Source organism: Gorilla gorilla, chromosome 4 (assembly GCF_029281585.2).
Source record: "Gorilla gorilla gorilla isolate KB3781 chromosome 4, NHGRI_mGorGor1-v2.1_pri, whole genome shotgun sequence".
NCBI classification, from domain to species: Eukaryota; Metazoa; Chordata; class Mammalia; order Primates; family Hominidae; genus Gorilla; species Gorilla gorilla.
Window position 1 is genome coordinate 98579563 of NC_073228.2, and position 13824 is coordinate 98593386.

The 13824-nt window shown below is 34.7% G+C and overlaps 1 protein-coding gene across 8 annotated transcripts in view; it reads right to left on the reverse strand.

Moving 5' to 3' along the window:
• The window catches only part of KIAA0825 (KIAA0825 ortholog), a 473030-nt gene that overhangs the window by 309793 nt on the left and 149413 nt on the right, over positions 1 to 13824 (reverse strand). For all 8 annotated transcript variants that reach the window (XR_010133628.1, XM_055387134.2, XM_063705867.1 and 5 more), the window contains 2 exons: positions 10125 to 10315; positions 7654 to 7836 (listed from right to left, as the gene is read on the reverse strand). Coding sequence is in view for 7 of the 8 variants with exons in the window: in XM_055387134.2 (XP_055243109.2) it covers positions 7654 to 7836; positions 10125 to 10315 (374 nt within the window). In the remaining variant the exon portion in view is untranslated. The remainder of the gene's footprint in view (positions 1 to 7653; positions 7837 to 10124; positions 10316 to 13824) is intronic.

Sequence of the window (13824 nt, forward strand, 5' to 3'; positions counted from 1 at the left end):
AGTGAGGAGAGCAGGTTGGAAAGAGTCAGGCAGGAGAGAGGGAGATAATGAAGGCAATATTGCAGTAGACAGGTCAGAGAGGATAAGACACTGAACCAAGGTAAGAGACAGGAGATAGTAAGTAGTAGACAAATATAAAACATGTTAAATTCACAGAACGAACAATATTCATCTCCTAATGGCATGGAGTTGGTGATGGCATGAGTGGGAAGATAGAAGGAGAAAATTAAGGAAAACGAAGAAGCTTAGGATACATTGCAAGTATTTTACTTAGTTTTAGGTATGTTAAGGGGGCTGCGGACATCCGAAGTACATCCAAGGCATCCAATAGTAATTTGGATTTACTGATACAGCACATACAAGAGCTGTCTGGTTTGAAGATATCAATGTGGAAGTCATCAACATAATGGTATAGCCATAGCAATGGGTGAATTCACACTACCCCCCAACCCCCCGCCAAAAAAAAGGAACGTAAGATGTAAAGATCGTCAAAGATAAAACTCTGGAACATACCCACACTTCAAGGGCGAGGCCAGTAAAAGAAACATTCAAGCAAAACCAAGAAGGAATAATCAGAGAAGTAGGCCAAGACACAGGAGAAAGTGGTGTTAGAGAAGCCAAAAGAAGAGAAAATGACTGAATCCACTGAGTTAGCAATCAGGTATGTATGGAGGACCCTGCCCATGTTGTTAGCTTAGCATGCTGAGGGTAGAAGTCCAGTTGCAGTGCACTGAGTGAGTGGTAGGTATAAAAGTAGACAATGAATGAAAACTGTTTTGAGAGGGAAACATAATAGTAATGGAGGAACATTTTTTAATATAGGAGATGTTTGGGGGAAGGAGCCACAAGACAAGATAGAAAGGATGTTTAAAAGGCCATTAGTAGGAGGTAAATGCAATCAAGAGATCAGGTAAAAAGATTTACTTTAATTGGGAAAAGAGACATATTGATCAGAGAGTAATCAAAGGATGTAGAGGTGAGTGGAGAGAAGAATAATTATTAAGAACAGAAATGAGAAGTTAAAGTCCATTCATGATGGTGTGGATTTTCTTAGAAGTACAGGGACAAGGCCATCTGCTAACAAACAGATGGGGCAAGATCAGGGGCTTGATCCAAGTGGGAAAGGATGAATAAAGGAGTTACCCAAGGTTGGACAAAGAGTGGAATTGCCAAAAGGTATAAAAGGAGAGGTGGGTGATATTCTCTAAAAGTGTACCAGAGTCTGGGTACAGCCCAAGAAAGTGAGGGTATGAGGAGGACCATGCCACTGCAAGAGAGCTAGGAAAGGGAGGGTGCTGGTACAATGTGACAAGAGATACAGCAAGTGGCCTGGAGAGAAAGGCAGTCTCAAAGGAAGAGAAAGACTCAGAGAAAATGATGGGACGAGACATGGAAGTCTTGATGAGAGATCAGGAGGGACTGGAGAATGCGGACATACATATCTTTGTAGCCTTTCTCATAGCCTATGCCTACTTTCCCTCACACTTCTTTGATCTCTTTGCATAAAATCCCTATTTGTCTAGTTATCTGAGGGCCACTTCATTCCTCTAAGAATGAATACCTTACCTAGATGACTTCTCTGTCATGTTCAAGTAGCTCCATAGATTGCTCTACCTCTGAAGCTTCTCTGCTAAGTCTTCTCTGACTACCCTTTCTAAAATATATCGCCTTTCACGACCTCTATGCCCTAATTTTGGTTTGTTTTTATAGGATTTAACTCTACCTCCAATCCCTTTCCATTTACTTTTTTATCTGCTCCATATCACAAGGGTAAGGTCATCAAAGGTTATATAGAGGTAGTGTATGGGCACATGCAGGATCCGGAGCCAGAGAGCCTGGGCTTATATCCTTAACATGCTTTTATTAACAGGCAATGCTGGTGGCAGTATATTTAGCCTTCGTTTTCTCATTTGTAAAATGGGAATTAAAATAGTAAATCATGTCACAGAGTCAGTATGAAGATTAAGTGGAATAATGTATTTAAAGGATTTAGCAAAGTGCCTTGTACACAATAAGTGCTCAATATAAATAAGATATCATTATAAGATAACAACAGTTAGAAACTGTCCTTAAAAAAGTCTATGGCCATTTCAAAACTGACATGAAATTCCTGATAGTCTAAATGGTTGCCTAGCTACAGTTTTATTCTCATGATTAGATAAAATCATGGAGGGTCTAAAAATAATGGCATGGTTATTTAGTACACAAATTTCTTAGATGACAAACCATTGGCAATATGGTATTTACCTGAGCATTTCTGCCAGTACCTAAACTGTTTTACTCCACTGACAGTTTCTCAGTCATACTGGTTATAGTAAGGTTATTTGGCTATAAGAGATATTATGGCAGATGTTTATGGTCTCAAAGGGAGTGAGATCTGTATGAGCATTTAATTCCACAGCAAGATCCCAAATTAGTTTCATTATTCTAGAGAGTATAACAGGGTGAAAATTGGCTCACAAGCCTCAATGGGAGAATGAAATTATGAGCTAGCTATTAGACAACCTCTAATGATGTTTTGGTATACAGTTAAAAGAGAGGATGCTCTAAATAATTCATAGTGGAGAGTAAAATACAATTGTATGAGCCATAGGATTATATTTTCCACAAGACATAAAAGAATTTTGATACAGCAAATTTAAATACTTTCTTAAAAATAAATGTCTATAAGTTTGAAGCAGGTACATTTCTTCACATTCCCAAATGAACACACTGTAAAGATGACTCTGCTTAAGGGGAAAAGAGTGAATTTGGGAAAATTCCTTGCCTTTGTCCTTCCTCCAACCTCAACTAGCTATGCCCCTTCCTTGCGTTAGCATCATACGGCCTCTGTGCCGACCACGCCAGCACTCTGTCCTAGATTCACTCTCTTTGGGTTCTCTGATCTACACCTATGTTGCCGGCATTCCTTTTTTCTTTAACAAAACTGATCAGCTCTTTGGGCTTATGTAGCCAGAGGCTGAAAGGAGATAAAAACCAATGCACATCAAAAGTGAGAACAACTGATGAGCTAAAAAGAGTTAGCTGGGTTTTATGCTTCTCTTGTGTCATGTTGCTTTCGGCTGCCCTCTCCAGGAGAAACGGGTCTCATAATATGATGTTAATGGAATAAACCTCCAAGACTAAATTAAGGTAGCCCAAGGATGTAAGCTCTATGTGAGTGGAGGGTCAGGTTAGACTTCTTGAGTCATCTGTGCCTGCCATGGTGCCTGGGCCATTGGAGGTGTGCAGTAAATAATACCAAGAGAAGACCACAACCTTAGAAAAGGCAGAATTAGTGTGAAACTGAATGACTAAGATAGCCCTGAAAAGCTTGAGATAACTGAGGACATGTGAACCTTTCTGATGGCCCTAGAATCACAGACAACTACCTATGAATACCAAATTCAAGATTTTAAACAGAATTCTAAGTAGCTACTTCACTTTCAAAAACCGGCATTATACCTGAGACTGCAAGTTGTTGCCTAAATGTCATTAAGTAACATTTAAGTGCCTTGAATTTCTCATGATGAAAATAACTCTTTGAGGTTAGCAAATGATAATTTGAGGTTAGAGAATAACTGGCCCATAGTAGATTCATGGTAAATACATGGTAAAACAAAGAAAGGATGAATAAAAGGTATTACCAGACCTTGCTTAGTTAAAAGGAGGATGAGTTTTAAGGGCCATCTGTGAAGAGCAATTGTGGGTGGTAGACAGCCAAAGGGCAGGTTGAGAACAGGACACTAGGTGGAGAGAGAGAAAGACTGGACCTTGGGGTACACCAGGAACCAGCCAGTCGAATATTCTGGGAGCAGCCCTCTTTAAATTCAATGACTGGCTCTTTTGGGGTATTTTAACCTTATTAGGATGATATATAAAGCTGTTTAATTTTGTGTTTTTTAAAAAATGAGATTTCCCTTTAAAAATAATGTTTACAGGAAGGTGGAAAAAGGGAGTCATTGAACCTAAACAAAATGGCTAAGGAAAGAAACTTCACTTTCTGGAAAATTTTGCATTCTCCCAGATACCTTTTTTAAAAAAAAAATCATTTTAAATGTGTTTAAATTTCCATTCAGTCTATACTCATTTTCACAACTTTATTGAGATGTATCATTCATATACCACAAGATTTACCCATTTAAAGTATACGATTAGATGGTTTATACTATATTTATGGAGCTGCATAACCTCCTAAGTATCTAATTTTAGAATATTTTATTCCCAAACGAAACCCTGTATTCATTAGCCGTCACTCCCCATTCCCTCCTCCCCTCAGCTTCTGGTAACCACTGATCTACTCTCTGTCTCTATGGATTTGCCTATTCCGGACATTTCTAATAAATAGAATCAAACAATGTGTGGGCTCTTGTGTCTGTTTTTTTTCACTTAGCATGTTTTTGAGGTTCATCTCTGTGGCAGCACATATCAGCACTTTATTCCCCTTTATTGCTGAATAATATTCCACTGTATGGATATGCCACATTTTATGTATCCATTCACTAGTTGATGGGCATTTGGCTGCTTTCTCAGTGTGTTATTTTGAAAAATGCTGCTACACAAATTTTTGTATGGACATAACATTTTGAACACTCCCACACAAATTTTTGTGTGGACATAGTATTTTCATTGCTGGGCCATATGACCATATGCTCAACATTTCACATAAGCATATTCTACGCTTAACATTTTGGGGACCTGCCTATTTTCCAAGGTGTGCCAGTCACTCCTGAGGTAGGAAAAGCAAAGGCCTATTTTATTTTCTGAAAGACAGTGAAATAGTTTCTTTTTAAACAAAGGGTAAGGCCATAACCTCGAAAGGCCTAACATTAGTTTGAAACAGAACTATAAACAGAGCATTGGAATTTGGTGACTAAAAAGCCTTATGAGTGACAACAAATGGACCCCAAGATGAGGCTGCTATTCCTTGGCTTAGTGATCTACCTTCGGGTATATTTCTGATGACCCTATCCTCTGCATGGCTTGTTGGCAGTTGTATTGAAATCCCACACTTCCATCTTATTAAATGTTGAAATAGCCAGCTTTCAAAAAGTTTCTACTATTAGGAGTTTTGATACAAAACATCAAAACATTCGGGTAAATATAGATATAGACATTAGATATACATATGAAATTTATTATCTAATTCTACTTTTTATTATAGATTTAGGGAGGGCAATATTATTTTAATTTAAAATAAAAAAATATCATCAGCTTTTCTTAAATTACTTGTGGCAGATATTACATCTTGCTCACTGTTGTATCCCTTGTCTTTAATCAGAGGGGCTAGAGAGGCAGCAACATTTGTCGAATTGAAACTGAATTGCATTTACCCAAAATTCTAGTAATTAATTTTTAACCTGCTACACATGAACTAAAACTAAAGTCTACTCATCCAAAATGCAACATATGAAACCACTGTGTGGGGATGTGTATGAACATGTATGTGAATATGCTTCTGAACCTGCAGTTTAACTGCCTTTATGAAAGAAATATAAGTGATAAGCACTTTGGAAAATACATGGTGAATATTTTCTGTTTCAGCATGTTCCTTTCCCTGGAGAACAAAGTTGAAGTACCCCTTTTACAACATTCTAACAGAAATCTGTAAAGGCGAGCTAAAAAAGAACACATATTTCTGCAAACAGGTTTCATTCTTCCTGAAAAGACTTTAAAATCATGTATTCCTGTCCAGGGATTTCGTGGTCCTGCGCTAAGTTCAGAAAGGAAAACACGTTCAGTTTATCTGTCAGAACTACTTGAAATAAAGGCAGTCACCTTCTAAAAGGGCATATCACATAGAGTGACAAATGTCAGATACAGTTTATAAAAATTCAATATTATTAACATCTGATTGCTACTTTTCACCAGTTCCTCAAAGAATGTGGTTTAATTTTTTAATGTGAGATTCACAATTTTTTTAATATGCTAATAGTATGACAGATTCATATCTTGGATGTGTAAAAAAGCTCAATAAGTCAGTAGAGTTCTTGCAACACACAAATATATTTTTTCCCTAATTGGCAAAGAACATGTTGCCCTATATATTTCATTTGTTAATACAAAGCAAAGTATATTTCAAAGATTAGATGTATAGTCTAGGAAAATAATCATGACATTTAAGTAAACATAAATGGATAAAACTTTTGAAATTTTCTAAACTGAGAAATATTTTAAAAGAATTAAAGTATATCCAGATTTTTGTTCATGCTTCAAAGCAATATAGTTATCTATGTTTTATATTAAGAAAAACCAGAGGCAGTGCTTAGCGTAAAATGTTCTGTAATCCTGATTGAAATTAGCAATTTAAATTTGCTGAATGAGGTTACAGTGCAATATCTAATGCACAAATCATAGAGATTTCAGTACTTGCATAGTTGTTAAAAATGTATCAAAAAGGCATAGGATAACAATAATGAATGTATGTTACATTATTAAAATATGCAATCTTTGATAATAATTTATTTGTTTTACAAATGCATTGGGTGGCTAAAATTTTTCAATTCATCTGTGACAAAGCATGAAATTCAATATTGCTCACCATGACCAATCCATGAAATTTGTCAACTTTGTTCCCGATTTTCACAGGGCCTTCCTCTTAGATGAAATGACCCATTGAACTGAGAGCACAGCAATTTTTTCATCTATGGTAAATCAGTTTAGTTTCCTAGGATTTATTATGGGCTTCAGACTTGAGCTTTTTATGATTATGAACCATTATGTGCATAGTATCAACCGTATGGTGATTTATCTTACTGTTTCTTCCCCTTTCTGAAAGAATGCTCCATTTCTAAAAGTAGCTCTCAACTTGGGTTGCTAGAAGGAACATTCTGTAAACAATGGGTTTATTGAAAGTCAGAGTAGGTGAAGCTGAAATAAAAGCTGTTAATTCTCTTAGAATATCTAATACAAATGTGTCAAAATGTATTAAAAATTAAGATTTGTATGTGGCTTTTACCAGAATGTTATGCAAAGAAACACTTGACCTAATTTATCCTTAGAAATAGACATATGTGAAACTTTTACTACCCATGAAGATACAATTATTTAGTTAAAAAATAAAAGTGACAATTTTGGAGGAGGATATAAACAAAATGGTATTAATATTTAATTATAAGACGTATTCTAACCTCCTCTATAGCATTACAGATTTGAATTGAATTAACCAGAAATCAAAAGTAATTCCACATTTCTAGATTTTTCTAAATCTTATTTGTTGAGCTAAGTAAAATATTTCCACATTTTAAAAATGTAATTATTATTTCTATTTCCATTTGCCATTGCTAGTTGAGGTATATCTCAAATATAGTTTTCTTTTTCACAGAGTATCAAAAAATCACTGTGATAACCAGGCCATCAATATAATTTGATCATTTAAACAACCCAAATAGTGAAACTAAAAATGTTCCTGATTGTATTAGAACTTTATCAGCTGAATGGGATTGACCAAGAGAAACATAACACATTTTCGGCCACTGAATTGCATTGAGAATTATGAAACTCTGTTGGTTGGTGTTAGTTTTATAAAATGGCCTAGTTCACAGTATCAAAAATGCACTTCAAAAGATTTCTACTTGTAACTTCACATAATTCCATAAGTGTTATGAAAATAACTTTGTTAATCACGTTACTATATATCATAATAGCTAAAAGGAAAATACATTTGATACTTACTTATATAATTCTGTTAATGGTGAAGTCAAAATGACTAAAGTTGTAAACAGATTATTACAATGAGTGTGAATTTTAAAAATTTTATCATCTGTATGCTGATGAGGATTCAAAAGTTTCCGTACAGATGTACAAACTGACCATAACATGTTCTCAGTGCATATCAAAATTGTTGTGACATCAAGTCTGTTGGAAAGAAAGAAAAGAAAATCATGTTAAACAAAATAATGTTTCTGCTTGGTAGGCACTTTCATTCATATCTCTTGTACTAAGCGTATGTAAGAAGAGAAGAATTCAGTTAGATACCAGAACTTCAGAGATCTAAACCAAATAGAAAGTATCGAAGATACTCTTTGAGTTTCTAGGTGTTAGATGACCCAAAATACCATTATCTTTAGGGATGGTGAGCTCTGTAATAGAGTTTTAGGAGTGCTTTTAAAAACTGTTTATTTTACATTATTAGGATTCTGTTCAAGAAACTCAAGAGATCATCCCGGAAATTATACTGAGCAAAACAGAAGCTAGAGGAGAAGAAAAATTTGCTATTATCCATGTATATGTATGATAGGTTAAAATTTCATGGCACAACAATTCTCCTCACTCATATGTAAGCTGTCAAAAAAAAGTTACAAGATTGGTAGCATGTTCTCCCAGCAAGTGGGAGATAAGAAGAAATGACAAACGAAGCTCAAATCGAGAAGCCTATAGTTTCAGAAATGTTTAATATTAAATAAATTTGTGGAAAATATGCATTTTATTTATCTTATTCATAGACTTATTTCTTTGTTTCCATCTTTCTCAAGTTTTAATAGGGACCCGAAGATCTCTTTAATTATTATTTTGGCATCTAACTAAATTGAACAGACCTCAGTTAGTTTCTTCTTTTATTTGTCTTTTACATTCAGGGTTGAAGAAATAGAAGATGAAAATTTTGAAGTGATAAGAAAAATACAAGTTTGAGGATCTTTTAAAATGACATTTTGGTCTCAAATTTATTATATAATAAATATTATATATTAATAATATATGACACATATATAAATCATATATATGGCTTAGTTATGTGACATTTGGAGGCTACTGGAATACTAAAAGAATCAATAATAGCCTTTATAAAGGCTTAATTTTAGTTTGTACATGCTTTTCCTAATTGCTAGATAAACAATTTCTAATCCAATATATATGTAGAGACACACATACACAATCTGATTTCCATAATAATGGTGGTTTAGGATTAACCAGTCAAATAAAAATATTTATATATTTTACTTATAAAAACTAGAAGCAATAATTCTAGCATTGCATGGCATTTTTATGCAACCACCCAGAAAATAAAAACCAAAAGTCTCTATTGTACAGTTAATTCATTAAATATACTACCCATTTCTACTTATTTCATGAGGTAACAGTAAAGCTGATTTCACAAATATCTCATAATGACTTGCTATTTCATAATCGAAAGTGATTTATGCTACATAAGGAAAAGAATGAAGGTATTCTTTGCTTTCAAAAGGAATTTTCCATCTATTCTTCAGAGTTCAGTTTTTTAAAAGAGTCTGGTCAGTAATTCAAAACAGCCTGTGCAAAATACCATATTTATGAAACACTGCAGCAGGACCTAAATGCCCTTCAAATTGCAGCATGCTTTACAAGAACATGATCAGGAAATGATTCCTCCTGCCAAAAAAAAAGAAAGCCTCCCGTGTCTGTAGGTTCCTCCTAAAATATATCTGAAAAAAGATTATTCTACCTAAAAGGTCTGAATCACATTATACAGAATATTTACAAAACAAAAGCCTTTTCTTCATATACATACAAGACCATTGTAGTCATGTAAGCACAATTCATATATTCATTGCCTGGATAACTCATAGAATTGTACTATAATTCAGTCTTATTTAATACTCAGTGACTGCTGCTCCTCATTTTCTGTGATTTCACATTTTGTTGAACTGGCTGTTAGTAACAAATAGTGAAAATAAAAGGAAAAAATAATTAGAATATATTAGGAAGAAAATAATTAGGTTTTCTTAATGAAGATAAGCTTCTATATTTAAAGCCTTAACAAAAAACAACTCAAATCCCATGGTTGCCTAGAAGCTCAAATCAAATGTGTCAAATTGACTGCTCCATCATGGCATGGATGCTTTGGTATCAATTTCAGGGCCTTAATTTTCTATTTTTATCTTATTAACATTTGTGTATCTATATCCTAGATTATAGGACACCTTGAATCATTTTTTAGAAACAAGTGGGTTCTATAGACAATTTTAAGGAATAAAAAGAACAAACTTATTTTGATTCAGGTTTCATATTTCCACTTAAATAACTCAGGAGAATAGAATATGATTTCTTTTCAGATGTTAGAAACATGTTAAATATATAAGGAGTATGTCATGAGATTCAGAATTCTGCTTTATACCAACTAATGAAAAGTTTTCTTGAAAAGCAATGTTTTTAAGAACTTCAATTACCTTAACTGTGGAGTTCTTTTACGGCTGGGGTGGGCCCGAGCGTATCTGGAGGCCAGTAGACTCAAAGATTTCTCCAGCACTTCCACTAGAATCTCCTGGGCTAACTTAGGAGGCAGAATGGTCCAGAGATCGTAATGAAGAGACCAGCAGAAATAATGCCACATCTGGATCGAGAAGGAACATCTTTCCCCCTGGCAAAGCCACCACACGTTAAACCATAGAATTACGTCTTCTAAAATGTCAATTTGCTTCCTATGAACCTAATTAGTTCAGGCTGAAAGGAAATAGCTAAAGAGTTTGACACACTAGAAGACCAACAAAGATTTTTGACAAGATGTAAAACATCCTTATTGACAAAGGAACAGATGTTTTATTTCGAGACTAGATATTCTAGTGCAAATCCAGATCACAAACATTTAACCTAGCATAGCCTTGATTTACCGACGCCTAACCTAGGGTTTAAAATCTATTTTTAAACAACTAGCTTTGTAGTTGCTGAAAAAGCCATGCTAGCTTGTTTAAGATAGTGGGCTGATTCTTCTAAAATTAAAATCTATTTAAATAATTTCAGTAGGTATATTTTTCTGAGCCTATTAGCATCATTAAGGTAATTTTATAAATGTTTCAGATTTCGCATTATAATGAAGTAACAGGAGTAAAAATAAACTTGCACACTGCATTCTTAGGAACATTCTTGAAACTAAGGGGGATGGGTAACTATCGAATATTATTACATTAGGCTATTTTGCCTATGGCATTTAAATAACAATACTAGAAACAGATACCACAATAGTCTGAGTTTACAAGATTTTCTAAAGCCTAGGCACATATTATCATCATTTCTTAGTATTTTTATGACACTTCATACTTTTAAAGAGTTATATTTTCATTCCTTTCCACCCCTGTACAGATCTCTTCTGTGTGCCAAATTTTCCGACTGCAGAGGAAGAATTAACAATGGCCAAGGCCAAGGGGAACAGGCAGAAAGAAGAGGGTGGCCTCAAATGATTTACAAGCATTAATCAGGTAACACGTACTCTCAGGGAGGTATGCTAGTAGTTTCACCTTATTTTCTTCAAATCAGATCAAATGATTATTTGAAATAGGAAGATTAGAATGCATTCCTCAAGCATTATCTTGATTATGTTAATATATCAAAAGTTAAACCTGTAAAATTTCCCATTATATTCCAAGTGATTATCTTTTACTTAAAATTTCTGCTTTGTCCACTATCTGTATTTGTCAGGCAAATGTCATGTAAAAAAAAAAAAAAAATCTGCTGTTCTCTTATACCAAAAGTTGATCATTTCTTATGTAGACACTCCCATTAGTATTTTCTTTATGTATTACTCTTCTGGTAGTTTATTTGATTACTAATATCTTCTGCAGCCAATGAAACGATAATAATTTATAGTTATTATCTACCGACTTTCAAATGGCATTTATAAACCAGTAGAATTTGTATTCCTTGGGTAAGAAACTTGGGCACCAAAATGTCAGAGTCGAGTTCAAATTGGAGGGGACTTTGGCCACTGGCTTCTGATTTCCTAATTAGATGTGCATCTAAACTCTTTAAGAAAAAAGAAATTACACACCTGTAATCCCAGCACTTTAGGAGGCCTAGGTGGGCGGATCACGAGGTCAGGAGATCGAGACCATCATGGCTAACACTAAGAAACCCCGTCTCTACTAAGAAACCCCGTCTCTACTAAAAATACAAAAATTAGCTGGGCGTGGTGGGGGGCGCCTGTAGTCCCAGCTACTTGGGAGGCTGAGGCAGGAAAATGGAGTGAACCCGGGAGGCAGAGCTTGCAGTGAGCTGAGATCGTGCCACTGCACTCCAGCCTGGGTGACAGAGCGAGACTGTGTCTCAAAAAAAAACAAAAAACAAAAAAAAAGATAAAAGAAATTACAAAATTAATGATGAAGCAGCAAAATTATAGTTTCTTATGCTTTCTTTGTCATGTGTTTTGATGAATACTTTTTAAACCAAGAAAGGAGTTTTAACGCTTGGTTCTCTCATACCCTTTGTGTTGCATATAAATTTAAGCAAAACTGACCCCAGTTGATAGTGACTAGCATGAATGATTTACACTAACTTTCCCTATGGAATGGGTGAGTTCTTATTATAACGTGATCAAAATGATTTCTCATATTCTTCAAAATGTTAAAAACCAATTTCCTTAACAGCTACCATTTAGTGATAAATGAGAAAATAAAAGTAACTTTGGGCACACAGATTTCTTCCCTTAAAAGTAAAAAATACTCATTTTAAGACTTTTTAAAATATAAACTTCATGTTTACTTTAAAATATTTCAAACAGGTCTTTGTTCTAACAATTCTTTTTAAATTCATACAACTTCAATGTACGCAAGGGTTTTCATTAAACTAAATGTGGTTCATTTATTTTTCTGACCTGTTTCCTTATTTGTTGTCATTTCAAAAGTATTCTGCTAGTAAACATCTGTTATTTTTGCAAACCCACTATGATGTAAACAGATGTGAGCTTTTATTTAGATTATATATCAGGAAACAAGCAGCTGGGCTTTATTATAGAAGCCACTCAATATTATCTTTGAACAGACAATTCTTTATTCTTTGACTATTGGAAAACACAAGTTCCTAAAACTGAGCAGATGTCAACCATCCTAAAAGCTTAATTTTAAACATGTAATCTGAACACCCACTGTGCCATCGTGACCAGCACCTCATCAGAGAGATACAGAACTCTGACTCTCTCAAGCTGACAGTTTAGAAAATGGAAATAATGTATCTAGATCTCACTTGCTATCACAAAACATGAGCAAACATTGCTGCATATCTTGTAAATTATTTTACTATTTCTTTACTATGCTCTGCGCATGGCGATAGGTTCCCTTGAGATCTCTATCCTACCCTTCACCTCCAGTCAGGCAGATATCATCTTTTTCCCTCTCAAAGCAGGCCTGCCAAAAACATACTAGTTCTGTTTCACAAATCAGTTGGAATAATGGGGAGAGCAGAAGAAAGGGGTGCAGTAAGCAAGATAAAACCATGTCAGGTACTCCAGTTGTCAAAACAGTTTAAAATCAGTGCTATTTTTAGAAGGTTCTTATTTTTGATACACAAAAAAAAACAGTATCACTTTATTTTTCTGAGAATAAATAACAACCACTAACTCTGCAATTAAATTGTAACTACTGACCATGTAAGTATATGGAAGCTACAGTACCATGTAATCACAGGGTAACTATCTGGTTATTTCCGTCTTTGAAGCTAAAGCCTTGTCATAAGATCTAAGAGCTGCATGTTACATGGTAATTTGTTGGTTTTTAAAATACTTGGTAACTTCAATAACAGGTTCTCAATGCATCCACTTATTTACACTGTACAACTCTTCTAGCTCCCAATTTGCATAAGAGGAAACATAATACCCCTATGTTGAACATATAGTGAGATGATACCTGCTCTTCACGGAAAACATCATATAAAATTGCTCATTAGTAGTACACTGACATATTGAAATAGTTTGAAACATGAGATGGATTCATTTTCAACCACTCTGTTTACTTCAAGGCAAATAAGGAAAATATGATGCTGCCAGGAGAGGGGAAGACCAATACTTTCATTCTTATCTCAGGCTACCAGCTGCACCATACCACTTTCTCTTTCTCATTCTGTTTGCTGCTTCCATGACTGTTTGAAGTATGTCAGGTTTGG